This window comes from Populus trichocarpa, chromosome 15 (genome assembly GCF_000002775.5).
Source record: "Populus trichocarpa isolate Nisqually-1 chromosome 15, P.trichocarpa_v4.1, whole genome shotgun sequence".
Taxonomy (NCBI): Eukaryota; Viridiplantae; Streptophyta; class Magnoliopsida; order Malpighiales; family Salicaceae; genus Populus; species Populus trichocarpa.
In genome coordinates this window covers 14,507,611-14,532,757 of record NC_037299.2, presented here as the reverse complement: position 1 = coordinate 14,532,757, position 25,147 = coordinate 14,507,611, and the positions used below count along the sequence as shown (strand labels likewise).

Genomic DNA, 25,147 nt, shown 5'->3' with positions numbered 1-25,147 from the left:
GTCGGTCGTTCCTGGGACATAGCAAAAAATCCTTCTCGAATGTAATTAATTTAGACAACAATTAGTTTGTTAAATAACTCAAAAACCAGCCCTTTAACTCGAATCTTTAGCCAGCCCTTTAACTGGAATCTTTAGAGGATTAATCCCACTTAATTTTCTCACCTACTTCTTTTTCTCTTTTTTTTATCGTCCAGTGAAGTAGAAGGAGCAGTGATCATACCTTCACGGGAACCATTTTCTTTGTCGACTAGGATAATTTCTCTTCCCTCGGTGGAAGCACTTTCAGTAGTTGGAACCAGTAGAACTTGTGATACATATTACAAGATTGATTTGTAATGGTCTTATGAAGGACGAGTTCAAAACCGAACATGGAAAAGTACTGTCTGGTAAGTAAATATATACCGACGTAGAAAAAATTGCTGAATCGTATAATGACTATACATAGAATCTTTTTTTTATTTTTTTTATTTTTATTAATAATGTGGGTGTCTTGCTAGCTTGTGCGTCCCTCGACTAATCTCATGGGCACTGAAGTTAATGACCATATAAGTCTCAGTAACCATCATATTAGCAACCACTAGGCTCGAACATAAAATCATAGGAGAGCAAACTTCTTAATCTCAAGTTTTTACTAGTAAGTCATCTATTAAATGGTTACATAGAATCTTATCTTTATACAGATTCTCCTGTTTCAATTTTATATTTCTTTTTATTTTTATTTTATTTTATAATTCAGGATATTTATAGGGTAATTAGTCTTCATGTATCGAGATTAAGTTAATTTCTTTGATCTGGTGTCAAAGACATTGTATTTAAGAGAGGATTATGAGATTCTTGAGATTTTTCTCCTGATTTGACATGAGGTTTGAACTTTGAAATATTCATCCAACTCCCTACATGTTTGAAAACCCAGATCAAATACAGAATAAAAAACATAAATTTGGTATTGACTTGCATAATTTTAATTACACGAGTTTAGTAATATGAATCAATTTGTTCTTTTCTTTTTGCTAGTAGCCCCAGCTAAGCAAAAAGTTGAATGGGTAACTTCCAAGCACGATTTCCCAAGTGTCCAATTTTTGGGTTTGCGATTCAGAATTGCAGTTGTTTAGGCCTATCCATGTGTAGATCCAGGTGCAGACCTAGAAATTCTAGCTTGGAGGGCAAGATACATAGATACAAGTAAAAAGAAAAATTAAAATTCATTTCAATAAGCTCAATAATTATAATAAAATAAATTTTTTAATTTTATTATATGTAGAATCCAATTACATCCCTGTAAAAACTGAAAATTAAAGATATTGAATATAACATAAAAGGAAAGAAATAGGCAAAAAAAAAAATATGTGCTTTAAGTAGGGGTGATTATTTTCGATTTGGTTCAGTTTTTATATATAAAAAAAGTAACAAAACCAGTTTTTTTTTAAAAAACCCGAAACTGGTTCAAACTAACCGGTTTCGGTTCGGTTATTTTAGAACAAAAACCTGTTCAAACCGACCGGTTCTGGTTTGGTTCAGTTTGGCTCAGTTTTTCAGGTTGACTCGGTTTTTTCTGGTTTGGGTTCGGTTCGGTTCGATTTTTTTGGTCTCATGCTTATAAAACTGAACCAGTCGGTTTTTTAAAAAAATTCTAATCGATTTTTTTCACGGTTCGGTTTTTTCGGTTATTTTTTTCGATTTTCTCGATTTAATCAGTTTTTTTTTGTTTTTTTGCTCATCTTTGGTTTAAAACTAATTTTTTATGTGGTGTTATTATGTTTTAGAAAATATAGAAAGAGCAATTCATTGTGTAATTAGAGGATTTGAAGCATTTAAAATTTAGATTTAAAAGTTTTTCAAAATTGTATTAGTTTCAGTCATAATGAAATTTCTTCTCTTTAATATAGCTAATAATATAAAATTACTATATTTCATGATTATTTATCTTTTGTTTGTTATTGTAGGATATATATGAATTCTTAATAAGTAGGAACTTTAATTGTTATTTGAATAAATAAAAATAAAAAAATTGATAATTTAACTTTGATAAACATAAATAATTTAACATGCATAAAAAATTTTGAGGATCCATTCTCTCTTGGGCTGAGCCAAGGGAGTTATCCATTTTCTTTTAGGCACGGTTAAGAAAATGATGTCATCTCTCTTGAGCACGATCAAGGGAATAATATCATCTCTTTTGGGTATAGTTCCTTGAACACGGCTAAGGGAATGACTCTTATTATTTGGGCACGACCAAAAGAATGACACCATCTTTCTTGAGCACGACCAAGGAAATGAATCTTATCTCTTAGACCCGATTAAAGGAATGACCCATCTCTTTTAGGCACGGATAAATGAATGACATTTTTTTATTGAGCTCAGCCAAAGGAATGACCCAACTCCTTTGAACATGGCCAAGAAAATAACTCGATACACTTGGATTCAACCATGTACTGAGCCTAAAGCAATATGGGTTCAGAAAGTTGTGAAACCTAATATAGTTGGGTTTAGCTAAAGGACGAGCCCAGCTCCTTTGGGCACGACCAAGAGACAGACTAAGCTCTTTTAGGAACGACAAAGGGAAACACCTACCTCTCTTGGGCTTAGCCAAGGGAAAGACCCACTTCTCTTGGGCTCAGCCAAAGGAAGGACCCATTTGGGTCCAACCTAGGGGAAAAGCCTAGCCTCCAAGGGCTCGGCTACTTTTTGTATCCTATTCTTTTTATACCCATAGATGTATAAAAATCTACTAATGGCCTACCATATTAGTCCTCATTAACTGTTATCAAGTTAAAATGGCACTCTAGCCCCTCCTCTCCATAAAAGGACAAGACTCATGGGCTATAAATATCCCATAAATCCTTCAAGCTTTAGATTCATAATCTTTTTATTTTTAATATTTTTAGCATTATATATTTTCAGAGTTTATCTCTTTAAAATATTATTGCACTTTCTCTCTCTAAAAATATATTTACTTAAGCATATGAGAGTCCCCAAATTTACAAAAGAGAACCTTTTATAAGTATCATTCACTATCCATATTGGCTTTCTAAGCACCAACTACCAGCCACCTTGGCTAGGAGAATGAATCAAATTGCTAGATTCAAAAGATTAACCGATTATTCAACAAATAAGCCTTGATCTTAAGCTACTTGGATATTTTTGGACATCATCAAACTATAAATGATCAAATTTCTTGTCGATAAAAAGTTTTGGGACTAGAAAGATTTTAACAAAAAGCTCACTCAATGCTTTATAGTTCGGGACTGGGTTATTTCCTATACTTTTGGTGCAGATTGGACAAAAAAACTAACATAAAAAAGTAGTATCTAGATCTTAAAGAACTTTTAAGCATTGCCATTAAACTGAATATAACAATTTAAACTTGAAAACTGTTGGCCCGACTTTTTGCTTAGCTCAGATTTTAAATCAAATCGTGTAGAAGTTGTCTCGACATGACTTTGTTGATTGGATAGGTCTAAAGAAAAAAATAAAAGGAAAAAAAATGAAACAATCCAAGTTAACTCTAGTCAACCAATTAAACCCGTAACGCAAGTTATGGACTCCACGAGGTTGGGTTAATTTTTTATATTTTATTATATGATAAAAAATACAAAATTTGATTTATACTCAATTCAATACCGAATGATAAGATTCAATAAAAAACTCAACATTAAAAGATAAAATTGAAAAAATAAAAAAGAAAAAGAAAAAGAAAACCTACATAGCTAATAAAAAAAGATCTCAAACACGCGGGCTTCAACGATGAAGCACGACTAGTCTTGGTATAACAAAGCCCTAGAGCATGGGCTTCAGACAGGCCTGCTCGTCTCGGCTAATATTCTTTTTATAAGGGTTTTTTTAAATAAAAAATACAAATGATAGGTTTGTTGTAATATAAAATATAATATTGTTCCAAATGTAGCTAGAACCCGTAAATTTTGGCTAACTAGAGACACACATTAACTCATTGAGTTACGAAACAAAAATATTATTAAATGATTCAATAAATACATTAACATAGTTCACTATGAACAGTTAAATTAACCGCATGTATTTAGTTGTTTTTTTAATTGCCTTCAATATTATAACCAGCGGACGTTAAAATCTAATTTTTTAGGCAATTTTATAATTGAAGTTCTAAGAAGTTAGTGTACTTTTGAGATTATAGTGTAAGATATTTTTTAAAATAAATATTTATTGAAAATATATTAAAATAATTTTTTTAACATCAATTCATTAAATTATATAAAAAAATTAATTTAATATTTTTGTAAACCAAAAATAGTCTTAAAAAACACTTAAAGACATGAAATATCTCGAACATCCGAAGCAGGTAGTCAAAGGTTGTGCAGGTGAATCAAATAAACCAACCGCTGATCCATGTGGACTTTCCACAAATACATTCTTTCGTCATGATTTGCTAACGTTCAGGTCAGAGACCTTGATTGTCAAGCCAGAATGCTTTAATCATTGTTTAATATAAATATCTTGCCACTTTAATCATGTGGGTCCTCTAGTCATGAACTTTTAATTTTAATTTTTCTTTTCACACACACTTCAATATTAGAAATATAAATTCAAAATTATTACCTCTTGAATTATAGAATTGGAGAACGAGGGTAGGGCATAGCTGCGGGTAGACCCAGTGACTCAGGAGCTTGTTGACAAAAAGAAATATAAAAATAAAAAACTCTTGGGTTCATCTCGTCAAAAACTCTACTTAACTACTAATTTAGTTAACTTAGACCTGAATTAATCTATTTTTTTTAAATTTTTTTATTAGTCATTTTAATTTTTTTTACTCTATTGCAACAACATTAACGATGTTTTCTTTTGCCCCCCATTCTTCTAATTAACACCTTCACTATCTCCCATTTGTTTAGTTATAATACATATTTGCCTCTCAAAGTTATTTATATATAAAAAGCAATACCTTAATACAAATTGAAAATTAATTAAGATTCTATTGGCGCAACTCATGGATATATTATGCTATCTTCATCTCTATGGGCGCGGAGACTTACAATATTGTCAGTATATATATATCATCATTATTGAAATTTTAAAAGAAGCTGCTCGATCTAAAACCTCTTACTTAAAAGACATGGATGTCTCTTTATTATATATATTTTTATATTAATATTAGTATTTAGTATTTCGACTAATCACAAGGACCCTGAGATTAACGATCATGTAAATTTTCATTAACTTTAAAATTTATAAAACTTAAATTAATAATTTATAAAAAACAAATCCAAAAACTAACCAATTAAATTACATTTCTCAGGGTAATCTCTTTATTATATAATTAATATTAGTTGAGTTAGCTGACTTAGTATTGATTGTTAATGATAATGAATACTCGTAAACACATGTTTTTACGTCTTCTAACCAATGCTTGGAATCCTACTGTGATTAGAAATTCAATGCCATCCAAACGATTACATGAAAACAGTAGCCAATTTCGTTGGAGTTGTATAATATTGTAGCTCTTAGGCATGCTTTGTGAAATGCAAACCAAAGGGTATAGACTAGAGAGAGAGAGAGAGAGAGAGAGAGAGAGAGAGGTTCCCAAAAACATGGCAGGAGGAGAGGCTTCCCGTACCATAAAATATCAAGAGAGGGACAAAATATATAATCGTCGGAGGAAACTACAAGGGAAGTCTCTCTCAAAAGTCTATCAGAAAAACATTCAGATGGAAGGAGAGACGTACTCTGGCTCTAGCTGACACATTTAAATATATACAACTAACAAATGTGGCAGCAAAATCGATTCACCAACCAGTTTTTACCTTTATCTACACAACACTCCATTGCCTATTACCCCATAGAAAAATCTTTAATAAAAGCCAACCTTTTGTTACATCATGGGACCAAAACCTCTCCCTTTGACCAAAACCAAGAAGCAAATTCTCCATGGAGAAGCTGTTTGGGTTTGCTTTAGTGGTAGGACCATAGGCTTTCAGCATCGGAACTCCCTGGTGAATCATCAGAAGATAGTGTGTTTATTCTTGGTGGGCTTACTAGCATTCCTCCTGCCATGTCAACTAGCAAATTGGGCATGTTTAAAAGTTCTTCCTCGTCGAAAATTTCCTGTCCTGATTGAACATCAGCAGTGATAATAGATGATGAGCCTTCTGTTTCAGGCTGGCCCATCTCAGGGTTTGGCCCACTTTCACGCTTGGGTGACCTGGCTGATGCTGCACTAGCAGCTGCAGCCCTTATATCACCAGGGGATGCTGAGGCTGGTGTTGGATAGGAAAGGATTGATTCCGGGAAATTCAGTGGCGTGTTGGTGCCTTTAAGCGCTAGAGCAGCCACATCATAGGCGGTGGCTGCCATCTCAGGAGTTGGATACGTACCGAGCCATACACGCGTGGTTTTACGTGGTTCCCGGATCTCGGATACCCATTTTCCACTCCGTAACCTAACACCTTTAAAAGTCGGGTGTCTTCCGCTTGCGGGCTGAGCCGATGAACCACCCGGTGGTCGAATAGGGCGCCTCGGTGATTGGTCACCATGCCTTCCACTCATGGGCTGACTCGAAAACCCAATGGGCGATCGAATAAGCCTCGGTGGATGTTCATCATGCCTTGAACTAAAGGGCTGACCCGAAGATCTGATCGGAGACGGGATCAGGATTGGAGAGTGAAGTGGTGGTAATTGGTCAGCTTGGGGCTTAGGATTGGCCATATATATATAATGAAAGGGATGTGTCTATATGGAAAAATGGCACTGAGGTTCTTGACATGTAAGAGAATGAAAGGGATTTTTGTTTATAAGTTTGACGAGAGCTTACTATACAAGTATAGATGAAACAATGGGCTAAACTAAAGCGTGGGGGATTCGCGGGCCTCTCTAAGACAAAAAAAAAAAAAAAAAAAAAACTTGTGTTATAATTTCGATAATTAAGCATTATATTTCGTATCTTGCACAAAAACTTGGCAAAGCTATTTGTGTTCTGTAGCTGGTTTAGCTGGGACTTGCCTGGTCTTCATCGACCTAGACACATCCTAAGAAGAACCACCCACATCGGCTCACTAAGCCCTAGCCCTGTGTTTTCATTTATTTTCTCGGTAGGCATGTTGTCCCAATCCTGTGACAGAACTATTTAAAATCGCTGTGATTTTGAAACCAACAGGACCTAGATTCTTTATTGATCGTTTGTCCTTTGTACTGATATGGACCATAGTGTACATCTACATAATCACCTTGTAATTTATGATTTATGGTGGTGGTGGTGGTTTATTTTAGGACTATTTCTTCATAGTAGTTAAATTGGTGACCCATCAATTATATATATATATATATTATAAATGTTTTCATTCCCAGCAAATGTAAAGAAGTCATCATCTGAAGGCCTTTCCTCACCATAATTTAGTGTTTATTTGGCATTATAATAGTTTTGTGTTTGTAATTTGAAAAAATATGTTTTAAAAAATACAAATAATAGCTTTTTTATAATTAAGATTCGGAGAGAGAGTTTTTATTGGGATTCATGTTATTGATTAATAAATATTTTAAATTTATAATAATAATAAAAAGAATATCGTACCACATCTCATCACAGAAATAAAAACAAAGGGAATCTAAACCCCTGGATAATGTGAACAAGCTAGGCTTGAAGAGGTCTAGTGGATGAAAGAAATGGTACAAAAATTACACTACATTGTCTCAAAAAGTTAGGACAGCTAACAGAAGATAAGATGAAGGGAAGTTCTAAAATCAATCTACTGCTCATGTAGTGATGTGGCCCACCCACAGAAGACAGAACATCCTTGGAAAGATGAGGTCCTGATATTTTATGTAAGAGAGAGAGAGAGACCAGTCCTCTAAAAGATGTTTATTTATTATGAAGATGAGAGGTTAGTGGTGTATTTGGTCCCCCAACTCTCTATTTTGTTTTTATTTGATCCTTTTACTACTTTTTTTTTTTTATCTCTAATATTATCTCTCAGAGGATTGACTTCGTGGTTAAAGGGGTATACCCTCTTCTTTAATTTCTAGATTTAAACATCAGAGCCAGCCAGTGTTAAAGAGAAATTTATTAAAGGGAAAAGGGATACGTGGGATGTACTTTAAAGATTGTCCAAAAAAATAAAAAACCAAAGAACATTGAAAATTTTGTTTTTAAAGCAAATGAGGTATGATCCAACAGAGTTTTTTTGAGCATTTGTTGCAAGGATCACATTAGCACATAGTAAAAAATAGGGGGATGACAATTGAAAACGAGATAAAATTAAGTGTAGACAGTTAACCCAAAAAGGGAGCAATCCTGCCGACTAGATTAGGATTTAAGTTATGTTCATTCTTTTTTTAGAAAATTCTTGAAATGAAGTCAAACTATAAAGATTTTCTCAACATTTATTATTATTATTATTTGCAATACTTTTATAAAGCAATGTTCTTTTTGGTGCTGGTCTGCTATATATATATATATATATATATATATATCAAAGGTTTCCAGAGACGGCTTTTTTCAAATCAAGCCCGTTTAATTAAGGATGCACTATCTGGTCAAATCAGAATTCCTAGTCAGATCCAACAAATTGGGTCCCCAAGAATTTAAAATCCAAACTTTAGGTACCAAGTTGACAAGTGTTTATATATGATTAAATTTGGGAAAATTTGAAAACCAATTTGAGTTCGAGCGTAAATAGAATCTCAACAAACCATATTTTAATTCAACCAAATCTAGTTTGAACCTGAGTAATTGATTGGACAGATTAATCCAGGTTAGTTTACAAATTTAAAAATAATATTATTTTATTTTTAAAAAATTAAAATAATATTATTTTTAATTTTTTTTAAGAGAACCTAAATTTTTTATTCGGAACAGGACCGCATCCATGGAAACTCTGCTAGAATTTCCATTCCCTATCTTCTCTAAGAACCCAAGTATCCTCGCAACAAAACCCACCAAACCCTTAGAAGTTTCAATCGAACCTCAACCACCAGACTTTGATTTCAGGTAAGAGATTTTGCAAGAATCTAGAGCCACGATTGCAAGAACCTACACCGGAATTGCTAGACTTGGCTAATGAAGACACCTTAGTGTTGATTGAGAAGAAACGTTTTGGTCCTGTACTTGCCTGGAGGACTGCGTTTGTTGAGCCAGAAGGAATATGGTTGCTTGGAACTAATCATATCTCTAGTCATTCTGCTGAAGGGGGGAGAGTGGTCAGGGGTATTAAGCCTAATAAAGTAGTAGCTGAGCTATGTAGAAGCTGGAAAGTTTTTCTTTCCTTTTTTCTTTGGATATTTTGATAGCAATGTTTCCATGCTGTGGATATTTTTGATGGGGTAATTTGTCCTCAAACAACATTGTAACTTTACTTATTGTAGAATCCACTTGCAGAACTGGAATTATGTGTGCTTCCAATGAAGGTGAGGTTAGCAAGCAATTAAGATCAAGTGTGTTCTCTTTGAGAGGAACTGGATTTTTCAGAGCTTTCAGCTGGAGCATGGACTTGGGTAAGAACTAAGAAATTGTTTGGTTTATATTGTTTGCTTGTGAAGTTAAATTACTTAATGCTATGTCCATTTCAGGAGGCCAAACAGCTTTAGCATTGCGTCTACATTTAACCCTTTTCTCATAAAAAATCTCTTCTCATGTCAACCAGCCTTTCGGTGATGAGGTAGTCGATTGACTACTTGCAGAACACTGGAAATCTGTTGAATCTCAAATTTTGAAGTTCTTTAAGAATTGCAGTTTCGCGCTGCTCGAAAAGTGGCTGAGGAAATTGGTGCTCAAATAGTCTGGGGGGACAGGCCAGTTGAATTAACCGTATGCACATTTCGATTTGAGAGATTGATCCTTGTGGCCTTTGTTTAATGGAACATCAGCTTGTATGTAATGTGTTATATAGACAGACAAATTGTTTATTTCTTTATATTGTTTTTTCGTTATCGCAGCTTGAATGGGCTTGAAATTCTCTAAAATGGAATGAGAAGATCAGTTTAGTGACTGCAGTTGTTCGCAGAATTACCTCATCATCTCATATATCTAAGAACAATTTCGAGGATTTTTCTCTTACTAAGATCAGTCTATACTTCCCCATATATGCTGAAATTCCTGTTCAGATTGTGTTCTTATGATACATGAGCAATTGAAATCTAAATGATCTACCACAAGAGTTTCTTGAATTCGGTTCTGCCTCTAGGGTAGCGCCTGTTCTTGTTGCCCATTAACCAGGAGCCTGGAACCTGGCTTTCAGGCATTTGCAGCAGGATGCCATTACATTTCCAATTTCCTTGATAATTTTCTCCTTTCTTAGAGTAGCTAATATTGCCTCCCCCTCCCAATGTTCAAAATGTACTCCGTCTGTGAAATCCAAGCCTTGCCTCATTCCGAAAACGCAATCACTCCCATACAAATTATCACACACAGTATCACTTTCCTGCTTCTATTCTTCATTGCAGGCATCAAGCAAAGATGATGGAACCTTTCAGCTCTACGAGCTAGTAGCCTAGTTTTTCATATCCATCACTCCTGCAGCCTCTTATACACGAACGAGACACTGGAAGCATTTTTCATCCGTAAACAACCCAGAAGTTCCTGATTTCAGGCTTCAATTTCATGCATAACATATATACGAGAAAACGTTATTTCTGGATTTCCATTGCAGCCATCATGATTTTAGCCTTCTTACCAGTGAAATTTTGGTGTTTGTTTAAGATCTTGCATGGTCTCTAAAACGGAGCAAAGCTGTGAACATCAGCGAAAGAGCGGTGGGGGTGATAGGAAAAGGCCAAACCAATGGTGTAATATATGCATTGATATCAGATCAGGGAAACCGGCGGTTTCAAGACCTCGCAAGAAGGAGCTCATCAGGTGGTGATGGGTCTAATGTCTTTGTTGCTGGTCTTGTTAGGAGCTTGGTTAGAGATACTGTCATTGCTATTCTGCTGTGTCGATTGTATGAACAAATAAAGGGTTCGTTATAGCTTATATGGATTATCCTTATTAATTATGCAATTCGATTATTCATATAACTCCTTTTAATATAAGATGTTCAAGTTTTTTTAATACTGAATTAAGTTGATTTTGATTGGAAGACTTCATGCTTAAAAAATTAATTTTGATAGGGAGAATTCTAATTAGATAATATGGGGTATGATTTCTTGATTTCAAGCACCCAGGAGTGAAGCTTTAGACCATTACTCTTTAGTTTATAATTATTATGAACAAATAATTATAAGTTTATAATAATTATCATTAATCTAATTATTTAAAAATCGTAAAATGGATATAAAATCGAATAAGAAAAGGCCACAATAGCGAACCACCATGAGAAAGTTTGGTAAAGTTCACATAGAACCTCTAAATAAATACTTCAAAAAATTCTTTGAAAAAAAATAATAATAATCATTTTAGTATAATGAGTAGATTGTGTTTTGTAGCTTATATTTATAGAAATTATTTAATGTTAATAAAATAATTGTATTTATAAAAACAAAATGTATTATTTAACACATCAATATATATGACATGAAAACAAAATCTTAGTAGCATAACACATATTAAATGCATTGTTATTAAATTTGGCTGACTCAATGAGTTAACTTGAAACCTAATTAATTATTTTAAAGTCTAGGCCGAGTGTAAAAAAAAAAAGTAAACTCAAAATTGATTTAATCGACCAAACATGTTAACTTATGACCTTGTTGATGAACCCAAATTTAAAGGCTCAAAAAACCTATAAAAAATATACCAAGTATATTAATAAGTGATTCACCCGACCAAACATGTTAACCTATGACCTTGTTGATGAACCCAAATTTAAAGGCCCAAAAAACCTATAAACAATATACCAAGTATATTGATAAGTGATTCACTTCCGGTTATATATATATCATTTTCTCTCATTTCATAGATCAACATTTCAAACATCTCCATAAATTTTTTCATACGGTGAAACAAAATGAATTAGTTGTTTCCAAATCAAAAAATTTTCTATTTCAAACTCGTATTCGTTTTCTAGGATATTATATCTGCCAAGATACTGTGACACCAATAGAGAGATCTTTATCCTTTACAAACAAATTCCCCGATAAGATATATATATATATATATTGAAGTGGCAGACGACTTGTCATTCATCCTTTTAAAAAACAAAAAGTAGACGATGCATTATATGATGTTTGCAGAATCCAACGATTAGAGGTATGCTGAAAAATTGAGGCTTTTATTTTTATTGTGCTAAAAAACTCAATTTTCAACCAATTTTGACCCAAAACATCATAAACACCTTGATAAACTTATTTATGACCTCAAACAACCCAAAAACAGCTCAAAATCCGAAATCAACCTGAACACGAAAATCTTCCCTCATGCAAGTCTACCTTCTCAGGCAAGGAGAGGAAAACACAACACCTAGGTGAAACTTCTCTTATTAAATAAAACTCATTGACACCATGACCAATTTTATGGTCATAATCAGTGTTAATGATGACTTTCTCTCTCTATACTATAATTCAACAACTCTTTCTCTCTCTTCTCTAAAAAAAGAACTAAAAAAATAAGGGAAATAAGGTTTGTTACCGAAATTGAATTTTCAACAACTAAAATGACCGATTACCAATCAACTTGAATGAAATTTGAAGTTGCCACTTATTTTCTTCTTGTTTTTTCATTTTGTTCTTTTATCTTTCAAATTCATCATTTTTTAAAAAAGAAGAAGAAGAAGTAATTGAGTATTAATTTGGACTTAAAAGGGTACAATTAAGAAAAAAAAAAGTTTGAGAATTGAATTGTAAATTTATAAAAAAACCCATTGCTCTATTCTACAATGATTCGTGAGAGAATGCATAGTAATTTCAAGAGATAACATGTGGTCGCCAAATTTTACCAAGTAGGTTTTAGCTATAATTAGCCATCTCTTGTTGATAAACATTTCTTTATTTTTTTTCTGAATATTTCTTTTATAAAATAAAATAAATCTTAATGAACTCCTAGGTCCATCTTGTTAGGCAAGACAATCGTGAAGATAATGAAAATCATTGCTAGGATATTTCACAATCTTAAAGATCATGCTAGGATATTTCACAATCACAATTATAAAAATCATGCTATGATTTATATTTTTAAATTTCTAATACAGTTTTCAATTAAAACTCCATGTAATCACTATATATATATATATATGGATGGATACAATATTGTTGAGTTCCACATGAACCAACTCATTCAATTATTAGTTTTAACTCGTCTAAAACAAATAGATATGAGCTTGAGCTTAATTAGACCAACAAATCCATCCTCCTAAAGCCCATGGATTGTCTTCTTAATATAGGTGAGTTTGATAATTCTAAACATTCGGCTGTGGTTTTTTCATTACTGATCCTACATAAAATAGGGATGTCGAATCACAATTCTAGATTCTGGGTGGTTTACTCTTCACATCTCTCTCATGCAGATGCTTGGATAAGCATGATGGAAACGTTTCCTTCTCTTTATGGGCTAGAAGCCCTCTTCATTCTAGGGCACCAGATATGCCTTGCTGAGTATAAAAAGAGCGAGTCCTTTTGGACAGTACTGTAACTTCAACTAATTGCCTAATTACTGATAAGATAATGTCAACTTAAGATTAATTTGTCATGCAAAAGATAATTTTGAAGTTATCCAAAAACAAGATTCTATAAACCATGGGCATGCAAGTTTTACAACACATTAATTATTGATTGAAAAAAAGAGAGTTCTCTCCAAAAAGTGGTCAAAATATTTGATTTCTTGCCAACAATGTTTTTTTTTTTTTTTTGAGAAGGAATTAATGTGTGTACAATTGGGAAGGTCAAAATTAAGGGCGTTTTGCTCATTTCTTTTAATTCATTGTAATAAGAGTAACTATTTTAAACCATAAAATAAGAACAGTAACAATTAAGATAACATTTGAACATTTCTCTCTCTCTCAAAAAAGAACAATTGAACATAAGAATCAATACAAAATAAATGTTCAAATTTGTTGGACTTGCTTAAAGAATAAAATTGAATTTAAACGTTAATATTGTTAGTTTTAACTGTTAAAACGTTAATATTGTTAGTTTTAACTGTTAAAACGTTAATTGTTATTCTTAATATTTCGTGTCGTTTTCTCCATGATTATAAGTTTGTTATAATCTATTAAATTGAAGCGGTATATATTTAGTAAAAGATAGAAAAGGAAGCCTTTTCAAACCCTAAATTACAAAGTTAAATTGTAGAGAAAATCTATGTTTTATCACTTATGTCATAATATGAAATCTATTCTAAAATAACTTGCAAATCTATTTGAATAAAAGTTAGACTGGTTTAGGTTAAAAAGAGGTAAGATAATCCTAAGAAATCTAGAAAAATAAATAAATTAAAAAATATATCTTAATTCTTAGTTTAATTTGTACATGATCTCGATCTCAACGAGTTAAGAAAAATAGATCTATATGAAACTGAACATGCAGAATACATTGGGTAAATTTTAGCCAGATCTAATTGTTACATAAAAAAATTATATAGAATCTTATTATTAGATATTTTTAAAAAGATGCTACTATAATATCAATGTTGAAGTAATTTTATTGTTTAAGTATGCAACCCTTTTATTAACAAATATATAGTATAATTAATTTTGACATTTTGAATGTAATGATGGTTCTTCAAGTGTTCTAAATTAGAATGCAATAATTCAAGTGGCGGAGAAAGATTTTTGAATAAGAAATTTATACAGAATTGAGAGTTAATTATTCAATTAGCTACTAATTAACTGAACATATTATTTTTCCTCTAATCCTAATTATAATTATATTCATTATTAAAAAATGATAATTAAATTATTAAAAGAAATTAAATTAGAGAATTTTATATTGTCATAATCCTTACATAGGAATAAAAACCCAAAAAAGAAGAATATAAATGAAAGATTGTGAGATCTTCTAGAGAAAGAACTCTTTTATAAGAATATATTATTTTTGGTAAATTGCAGTAAAGGTTCATTTTACACTAGATTTCTCACATTAATTAGGTTCAATTCAGTGGGCTAATGCATCCCATTATCTCTACAATCTATCAAAACTACTTCTTCTTTTGTCTTTTTTAAAAAATATAGTTAAAATTGAATGAAATTTGAAGAGAAAAAAATATGATTTTCTGTAGAATCGCCCCACTATAAATACCTTATACAAGCACTTGCTCCTCTCTACTATAAAATCCCCCATTCAGGCCTGGATTTATTCACAGCATAGCTTGTGAAAGAATGGCATCCAGTCAATCTTCCAATATTATCCAAAATTCCTCCCTCTTAAAAATCAAAATCTTAGTTGTAGATGATGATTCTACATCTCTTTCAATTGTTTCAGCAATGCTGAAAACATGTAGTTACAAAGGTATATGATTGAGATCTTATTGCTTAGCAACTCTTTCTAAAATCAAGTTCTATGGATTAATGTTCTTATGATCTATATATATCCATGGTTCCTTCACTAAATCCAAGAAGTTTATGCCATTTTCATCTATAATTTAGCAACAAAGTTTTTCATTCTTAGATTTCTATATATCCCAGTAAATACATAAACAAAGGATTCAACTTTTTTTCTTTGTATTTAAGGTTTTTTTAATGTTTTTAAATTTATTTTCTCCTATTTTTTCTCAATGTCATTTATTTATTTATTAGTTTTTAAATGAATTAAATCGCTTTTTTTTTTTTTTGCTAATATCATATGTCCATCATCATATGATAAGGCTTTATATGCATGCATTTATTTTTACTTCTACAATACAAAGGATCCTTTTCCATTTAAGTCATCTTTTGATCCAATATATATCTATATTTTTTTCTATATCATTAACAAATCAAAATCAAAATTCATAGTTCTTATAGTCAATTTTTTTAATCGATATTTCTCGTCTGTTCGTAATGGATCTTTCTTTATATGAAAGGTTTCTACTCAATAAAGCTAAGAGATTGATTTTTATTTATTTTTTTATTTTTTTACTCATTATTATTACCTCATGTTTTCTGTTAAATCTCATACTTCTATTGTTTATTTTTCTCATACTTGTATTGTTGTAATTTTATATTTTCAACACTTGCAAATTTTTTTTATGAAATTCAACACTTTTACAAATGTTACCAATTGGATGATTTGTCTTTGCATGTATGGTTTTTTGGCCATTAAATTTCAAACAGTATATATGGAGTTAATACTCATTCTACTCTTGTTTTGTAGATCCTACAAGAGAAAATTTACCCTTAACCTTCTTAATTTTTGTGTTTAAGATTTGATTTACCCCCCCCCCCCAAAGTAAGGTCAACAATCATGATTTCCTTGTTTTATAATAATTTTTTTTTAATAAAAACTCAACCTTTTCTTTCCATTGTCTTCTAAATTAAAGCATGAAACTAAACTCTTTAATAATCCCTTAAAATAATTTGATCTCTTTCAATGCATTCAAGCCTTTATTTTTTATTTTCTTAAACCATTAGCTTTTCTAGTATCATTTATAATTATTCTTATGATGTTGTCTTGTTTGTTGACAGAAAATCGCAAGCTAGAACTTTTCGTTGTCACAGTTAAGAACCCATTTGATGCTTTATCAACTCTTCGACTGAAAAAGGGTTTGTTTGACTTGGTTGTCACTGACCTTCATATGCCTGAGATGAATGGTATGGAGCTGCAACAACAAGTGGATGAAGAATTCAAGCTTCCTGTGATCAGTAAGTGCATTTAACCATAGTTATAAAACTCTGATCGGTCTTGACATGTCGACTTGGAATCTGAATCGATCCAAGTTAAAAGAAAAATAGGTTGAGGTATTGATTTAGTCCAAAACTTGGGTCGACTCAGAGTAAAACCTGATTGTCAAAACTCAGTTCTCAACCTGTTTTTTTTATTTTTTAAATCACAACAATATCATTTTGATCCTTTTTTTTTAAAGATTTTCTAGGGTCAACCAGGGTTGACCCTTTCAACTGGTAACCCGAGTTTTGTTTCGGATTAAGTTTTATAACTATGATTTGAACTGCATATCATTCCTCTTTCATTTTTATTGTTGTGTTTTGACCATAATTATTAAACCTAACCTAGTTTTGTGGGTTGGTTTGATGACTTGAAACTTGACTCAAGTTATTTTTTTAAATCATTTTCAAAGTTAACCTCATCGAATGATTTGATGGGTCAATGATCTAGTTGATTCAGCCAAATTCAGATAAAATCTAACTGTGTTAATTTCAAGAATTTTTTTTAATTCATATAATTTTATTTTTTTAATTAAATGACATCATTTTAAAATAGATTAGTGGACTCATTGATATCCAAGTTGGCCTAGTAAATCTTGATCGGTGCTTTGGAGGTCAATTCAGATCGCTAAGTATTATAACTATGGTTTTTACAACATCCTGCATCTCATTAGTTACCATATAAATCACAAATTGTTTAGTGCAAATTCCTCACTTTTCAAATAGAGTTTCATTCACATTATGGATCTTGACATTAGGTTTTCTAGTTTTTTTTATCGATGCTTTTCTAATTTCTTCTAATGCAAAATTTCTTCTAATGCAGTAATGTCATCAGATGATAGTGAAAAGGTCATATTAAGAACTTTAGAGGGTGGTGCTGCGTTTTATATAGTGAAACCAATTAACAAGGATGATCTCAAGAATGTATGGCAATATGCAGTTGCAACTAAAACAGGTAAGTACTCCCTTTCAATAAAGGAAATAGGAGGCAGTCAAGAATCATCGTCTTCGACAGTATTTGATCAGAAAATATCTGTTGACGAAGTGAGTTCTGCAAAATCCACCAATATCAAAATATGCAATGAAAAAGATAGAATAAATAAAAACAGGAAGAGGACAAAGGAAGATCAAGAAGTAGATAGCCAGCTTGCCCCAAAAAAGCCTAAGGTGGTTTGGACAAATTCACTTCACAGTCGGTTTTTGCAAGCTATAAACCACATAGGGCTAGACAGTAAGCAAAATCTTCTCGAAGCTTTTTTTTTTTTTTTTGCATCTATTGGACTTTTTACTTACCAAATTGATTTTTGATCATGATCTTTCTATGTTCAAAATTATTTAGAGGCTGTTCCAAAAAGAATTCTTGAATTCATGAGTGTGCCAGGGCTGTCAAGAGAAAACGTTGCCAGCCACTTACAGGTTTGTATTTATCTAGAGTACTATATTTGCATGTTTTACCCTTAAATCATGCTTCTCAATTAATTTAACTAAGCTAAAAGACTTCTAAATTATATATTAATCATTTTATTTAAGATTCTAGTTGTATACAATATGTTGTAATTAGGATACGATTCATTATCATTAAAAAATTAAAAAATATTGACGGAATATTCTATTGACAAGTAAATACCATTTCGTCGGCCATTTACATCACCAATGGAAACACATCACTAGAAGAAGTTTTATCAAGGATTTGTTATTTGTTGGTATTATAAGTTACCGATGGAAAGGTCTACAAAATATTAGCACCAAAGAAATAAAATGCACTATCTAGATTTTGTTGGCTATTTCATCAGTAATTAAATTACCAATGAGATATTTCATTGTTTGTTCCATCGGTACAATCTAAATATTGCTGATAGAATTAGCGACAAATTGTCCGTTCAAAATTCTAAAACTTCTTAAACATTCTATAATTTTATGATAGAATAACATCTCTATTTTTTTATGAAATTACTTGTGGCTTTTTCTTATCTGAGTTTGTCACAAAATTAGAATTGTCTATGAAATTTAAATCAATTTTTATTTTTATTTTATTGGTGATTCCATCAATAATTACATATTAAGCGCGCCTTCATTGATTCTGTCAAAAATTGTTGATGAAAATTCTTCATCGCAATTTTTGTTGGAAATTAGGGACGGAACGTTTTCCGCTGGCAATTCGTTGTTGTTTTTCAATTTTCTACTAGTGTTTTGCTTCTTGATTAATTAGTTAATATGTCACATCGGGTAAGAGTCGAGGATTAAACAATATATACCTCTTGAATGATCAGCTATATATAAAGCGAATTGGGACCAACATCATCATCAATTAATCATAATTTTATGCTATTGCAATAATTTGTTCATTGACACAATAAACTCACATTCCGCAGAAGTATCGTATCTTCCTAAAAAAGGTTGCAGAAAGAGGTACCAGTTCATCAAAGAACTTGTCAGGACGGGCTCTTAAGTCAAACTTTGCATCTAGCCAACCCTCATTGATGCTCAAAAATTTCCAGCAAGAGTATTCACAATTTTCAAGACAACAACAAGTATTAAGAGCATCTGTTCAAGCAGGTTTTGGAGGGAATACCATTCCAACTCCTGATGGTGGTTCCAATTTTGGGAGCTTGCACTCTCCAAACCAGCAAGCTCCAAACAACAACTCCGCACTTCAATCACCATACAAGCAGTCTCGTTCATTTGGCAATCCAACAGGGTTTCAGCAGCTATCATTTGGCAATGCTAATCAAGCCAATAAAAAAAGATCAGGTTTGGAATCGAATAACAATACAGGAACAAACCCTCCGGCCTCTCGTGAAAGTGTCCCTAATGGCCTCACCCATGGTAAAAGTCCAATGCAGATATACCAACCACAAAATCAAGGAAGATCAAATCTTCAGAGTTTTGATAGCTCAGAACATAACAAATTTGGTTCCATTGGAGTTCAAGCTACCAACTACAGGTCAGGAGTCGGGAATATTGGAAACAACAACAATTCCTTGAATACCAATAATAATTATGCTGGAATTCGAGTGAATACCGATGGACAACTCATTGGAGCAGGCCAACTGCAAGTCAGTAAGAATAAACTATCAAATGGTTTTGGTAATGGTGGTAATTGTGGCTTGATGAATTGGACTCACAACGGCAACATGAATGTTGCATCATCAAGCTATTTGGCTCAAAGAGGGTCTTTTCCGGCTAGTATTGAGAGTGCAAACCAATTCCCACCAACATTATTCACTAGTACTGTTTATCAAGGGAATACTCCTATGCTGCTGCCGCCGCCGCCGCCGCCACCACAACAACAACAACAACTTGGTCTTGGGAATGGAGGGCAACATGACTTTGCATTTGGCCTAGTGAACAATAGTCCTCCTATCTTTGGTGGAAATTACAATCAGCAGCAACAATTTGGTCAAGGTGAACTAAATTTTAGCGATATGCTTTTGGAGCCTACCAACAATTTAACTGCTCATCAGGTATACGAAGATCTTTGTTTTTTATACCTTCTTTGTTTCTTAGCAACAAAATATAATTTTGATCAAATTTTCAACTCATTCTTACTTTGTATGCAGCCACAAGGTGTTGATCAAGTGAGCACTCCCTTGCATGACCTCTTGCATCCAGACTTCCTTAACTCACTTCATATTGATGACAATACTCCTTGGAATGAACAACCTTCTAGCCAGGTATGGAAATGTCCTACTTCTTATTATACATGATATACGTAGAACTATAAATGCTTATGAAAGGCTTATATATATCGATCATTCCTATTTTGTGTAGGTTCAAAGTGGAGAAGAAGCTATGAATCCCTTCTTCGGAGGTAATGCCAGTTCAATGGACGGGTATTTTCCTAACTTTAATCAGGCAAGTGTAAGACATACCAATATTGCTGCTCTCATACTTTCAATAGTATTTACAATATCCAACAATTAACCTTTTTCTTAAATCCATATGTTTTGCAGCAAAAAGAAAATGGTGACCTCATGGATTCTGAGCTCAGTAGCCTTTATCCAGATGACAATGGACAAACAGGGAATCAGGCATGTCAACAACAACAAACACATACACACATCCGAAAACATGCATTCAAGCACATATATAACTTCATGGCTCTCCTAATAAGTTTTTATTTTGAATATTTCAGGTTTGGGATGATGATTTCTTGGAATCTTTATTTGGAAATGAGTCCCTCCCAATGGATTAGCAACCTTGCAAGGATCGAGAAATTTTATAGTAATCAATAACATCCTATTATTCAAAATCTATAACTCATTGTAATAAAAATATTTAGAATCTCTCTCTTATTCTCGTGTCTATTTTTTTTTTCAAAGTCAGAATTATAAATAATTTGGTTTTAGATGATTGGATTTCTAGTTTGATTCTGTGTGGCTGTGACTTGGCCATTGTTGTTGCAATTTCTATGCAAAGACTTGGTTTCCTTTCTAGTGTTTGTTTTCATATCTAGTGAATAAGCGAGTGTGCTTAATATTGGAAATTTGTGTGGTATGAATGTTTTTAAACTCCTTTATCTAGTTATTGAATACCATATATATATATATATATATATATATATATATATATATATTATCCATGGCTGGCAACAGTTACATGTTCATGCTTTTCTAATTTTAAAGGGGGTGCTTGGCTGGTCCAACCGCTGCCAAAAACGAAGGAGACACTCGCAGAAGCTCACGGAAGTGCGACTAGAGACGCACATTTCTTTATAAATACTTCCATCTGATCAACCGAGCAAATTTTTTTTTCTCACTTAAAAAAAGTGTATATGTTATGCAGCCTGAACTATAACCCAAGACTTTTCAATCATAATTATATTTCTTATAAAAAAGGCATGGCTAGACTTTTATATCTTTTTGGCAAGCGATAGCATGCATGGAAGAGGAAACAAAGCCTTTGATCATAAGTCCACTCTCGCCATCCTTAATTCTCTCCAAAAATTTAAAATCTAATTCCATTCTCATCAACTTTCCTTCTTCAACCTCAATTTCGAAAAATGTAGCCGTTTGAAAAATCTTGTGGCTAGTTTTACCTCTAGACATGATGGCTCTCTTATATTTAACATAGGACATTGAAAATCTTAATTGGATTTCTTCTTCAAGAGCAAGAAAGATTGAGAGAATCTTTGAATTCTTTTCATTAGATTTTCTTTAGATTTTGAGAATGATTTCTGGTCGTTGTGCAGCTTGCAAGTATTTGAGAAGGAGATGTCCTTCAGATTGCATTTTCTCGCCTTATTTTCCTTCTAATAATCCTCGAAGATTTGCTTGCGTTCACAGAATCCATGGTGCCAGTAATGTTGCAAAAATGCTCCAGGTATTGTTGATCTTTGACAAATATACATCATATCCACCACATATATTTTCATTCCTTTTAGTGCTTAAATATAATTAGTTAATTAACTACAAGTAGTTTCATTATCATTTGCACTCAAGCCAGAATAAAATAGAGAAAAGCTATCTTCACGCACCATATTTAATAATGCAGTTTGTCCCAAATGAGTTTACTGAGAAATCTTAGCTATTTAATGATGATTTTTTTAAAAATAAAATAAAAAACATAACACTATAATCTATCCCTTTTTTTTCTCTCTTTATTCTATAATAAAACAATATTTTTGAGCAACTTAGAGTTGGATTATATACTTGTAAATTCTCTCATTCTCTCGAAATAGGACTAATTCCCCCATCAGGCTAGAAAACTTTTTTCAAGAGAATATGGTGACTTCAAGGGGGGCATTGTATGAGAAATTTGACATCAAATTCAAGCAATTAATTAATTGGTTTTAATTATATTAAAAGGCATTCACTCTTCCAAAACAATTTCGGATTTTAATATCTTATACTTTCCTTTTGGTTATTTGTAGCAACTCCCAGCACATTTAAGAGCTGAAGCAGCAAACTCTTTGTATTATGAGGCACAATGCAGAACTCAAGACCCTGTCTATGGCTGTGTTGGGATTCTCTCTTTGCTACACCAACAAATTCACAGTGTAGAAAGCCAACTAGCCAAAACAAGAGCTGAAATCGCAGTTCTCGATTCTCTAGCACAAGAACCTGCTCAAATTCAAGAAAATGAAGAAGAAGCCAGCTTCAATAATTTCTTGCTGGAACAAGACAATGCAGCTGACCATTTTAACCATTCCACTAATATTTCTTCTCACTTTATGTAAAGTTGTTGCTCTAAAATATTTAATAAGACTAGCCAATCATGGATTCCTGATCTCTTTCTTTTTAATGTGCCTCGAGCAATTCCCTCTCTTCATGGTGCAACTTAGGACAGCATAGATGACTCGGAAACCCATGTTGTCAGTAGAATTAAACCCAAAAATCAATGGGCTGGGCCTTAACTGATGGGTTAGGGCAAATTGATTTTGATCCTTAAAAAAACATGAAAATTCAAACCTCACATGTAAGAAAAAAGAGGTTATTATAATACAACTCATCCATGCTGGAAACAAAAAAAAAGAAAACGGTAGGGAGCAAATCTCACAATACCAATCAAATATTTTGAAAATCTTGAAAGTTTGTATAGTTTAAAATTACATAAAATCATCTTAAAATTGTTTCTGATATATATTTATTTTATATTCTTGAATTTTTAATCAAATATATTTATATTTATATTTTTTTTATTTTAAAACAGTAATTAAATGCTATTATGATTAGGTATAAGCCATACAACTATAAATTCAGAATATGTTTTTAAAAAGCAAAAAAAGAGGGAATTGTTGGGATTTGAACTCTAATGTTTGCTACATCCCATGAACACCTAAAATTTACAAGCCCATCGGTTAAACATGGATACCGAAAGTGTGAGAATATTATTAAGATTGTTTTTTAAAATATTTTTTAATTAAAAATATATTAAAATAATATTTTTTTATATTTAATATCAACATATTAAAACAATATAAAACTAAAAACATAGTTAATTTAAAGAAAAAAATTCAAATTTTATTGAAACTCTTGTAAAAACACAACCTCAAACGATCACTAACTTTCCTTTTTTTTTTTTTTAAGGAAATCATCATTGTGCAGAATTAGACTAGTTATTTGACTCGCGTTTCTTCACGGGTCAAATAATTGTTTTTTGTTTAGTAAAAAATAAATAAATGTACAAGCTCTTCCAACTTATTTTTGGATATAAAAATATTTCCAATATTAAATTGAAATGTTTATATGCATATCTAATTAATTAAATTGATATTTGATCAAGAGATAATTAAGATTAAGATTAAGATTTTTAACCTCTCAACTCGGGCCATGTACTGAGTCATATTTAATAAATTTGTTTTTTAGAATAAGTGTTTTATTTAATTAAACAATTATTCATGCCAATAAAAGATTAAAAAATCATTAACAAAAGTGAATTGAATAAAACTACGGAGTTCAACTAAAAAACAACTCAATGTTAAATGATGAAATTAAAAAATAAAATCAATTTAAAAAAACCAAGATGACCCAAGCGAACCTTTTAAACCTGAGTTAATTTTTAAAACTCGCAATTCATGAAATCTTAGATTTGGACTCCATTAAAAAACTCAATTTTAAATCAATTTAATATTGAAGGATAAAATAAAAAATAATAATTTTAAGAAATTACCAAAGTGAAAAAATAACAATCAAAAGAATGTGGATCAAATTTGATAGGAAAAAATAAAGGACGATGAAATTGTAAAAAAATTATTTTTAAAAATGATCTCAAACAAAATAAACAACAATCAAAAGAATGAGGACCAAATTTAAAAGATAAAAAAAAATGAACGGGGTGAAATTGAAAAACAATTTCAATTTTATAAATTATTGCAAATAAAACAAATAGTAATCAAGAAAATAAGGATAAAATTTGAAGGGAATAAAAATTGAAGGGCTTTGAGATTTTGAAGGGGTAAATGTGAAAATCAAGAGGGGAAAGAGAAAAAAAGAAAAGGTCGCCAGCTTCAAACCGAATGATATTTAGCCACACGCGTCGCCTCTATATTGAGGCGACATCGAGATGATTCAAATATTGTTGTGGAAAGCGACATTTGACCACTAGACAGTCCCACACGCACCACTTGAAGGGTGTGAGGCCTGTCCACGTGCTGATGCGTACAATGCGCACGTCAAAAATTGTTTTTTTAATAATATTTGTATATGTTAAATTACATAATTCCTCTTAAACCAACTTGAATGTAAGCTATTAAATTACACAAAAAAGCTTAGGGGAAAACATAAAATGCCCTGAATGTAAGCTATAAAAAATCCACTCCTAATGACATGCAAGTCATTTTATTATTCATCAAAGATAAAAAAAAAATATATATATACCCCTGAATATAAGCTTAAAAAACCATGAATATGAGAGTATAAGAGTTATTTAAATATGTATTATTAAAATAAAAAGACATAAATACCCCCTTTAAATTTTAGAATGAAATTTGAACCATCATGAAATTACTGAATTAC

At 31.9% G+C, this 25,147-nt stretch overlaps 2 protein-coding genes and 1 long non-coding RNA gene across 3 annotated transcripts; 2 read left to right on the top strand and 1 right to left on the bottom strand.

The window, feature by feature from the left end:
- Positions 1–5,550: 5,550 nt before the first annotated feature.
- Positions 5,551–6,836, bottom strand: LOC7473558 (ethylene-responsive transcription factor ERF027). Its single transcript, XM_002321840.3, has one exon. The coding sequence runs from the start codon at positions 6,673–6,675 to the stop codon at positions 5,923–5,925; it is 753 nt and encodes a 250-aa protein (XP_002321876.1). The 5' UTR covers positions 6,676–6,836; the 3' UTR covers positions 5,551–5,922.
- Positions 6,837–8,712: 1,876 nt separating this feature from the next.
- LOC18105910 (uncharacterized) lies at positions 8,713–9,949 on the top strand. Its single transcript, XR_002977984.2, has 2 exons — positions 8,713–9,456; positions 9,532–9,949. It is a non-coding gene; the product is annotated as an uncharacterized LOC18105910 (long non-coding RNA).
- A 5,260-nt stretch (positions 9,950–15,209) lies between these two features.
- Positions 15,210–20,886, top strand: LOC7476782 (two-component response regulator ARR1). Its single transcript, XM_002322402.2, has 9 exons — positions 15,210–15,339; positions 16,494–16,670; positions 17,515–17,922; positions 18,031–18,107; positions 19,064–20,155; positions 20,252–20,365; positions 20,463–20,546; positions 20,645–20,722; positions 20,827–20,886. The coding sequence occupies exons 1-9, from the start codon at positions 15,210–15,212 to the stop codon at positions 20,884–20,886; spliced, it is 2,220 nt and encodes a 739-aa protein (XP_002322438.2).
- The last annotated feature ends 4,261 nt before the right edge of the window (positions 20,887–25,147 follow it).

What these genes read in the sequence shown, in the direction of transcription:
- LOC7473558 (XM_002321840.3), bottom strand. Translation starts at nt 6,675, where the DNA reads ATGGCCAATCCTAAGCCCCAAGCTGACCAATTACCACCACTTCACTCT.
- LOC7476782 (XM_002322402.2), top strand. Translation starts at nt 15,210, where the DNA reads ATGGCATCCAGTCAATCTTCCAATATTATCCAAAATTCCTCCCTCTTA. An exon ending in AAACCACATAGGGCTAGACA is followed by an intron (nt 17,923 to 18,030) that starts GTAAGCAAAATC and finishes AAAATTATTTAG; the next exon opens with AGGCTGTTCCAAAAAGAATT. An exon ending in ACGTTGCCAGCCACTTACAG is followed by an intron (nt 18,108 to 19,063) that starts GTTTGTATTTAT and finishes CACATTCCGCAG; the next exon opens with AAGTATCGTATCTTCCTAAA.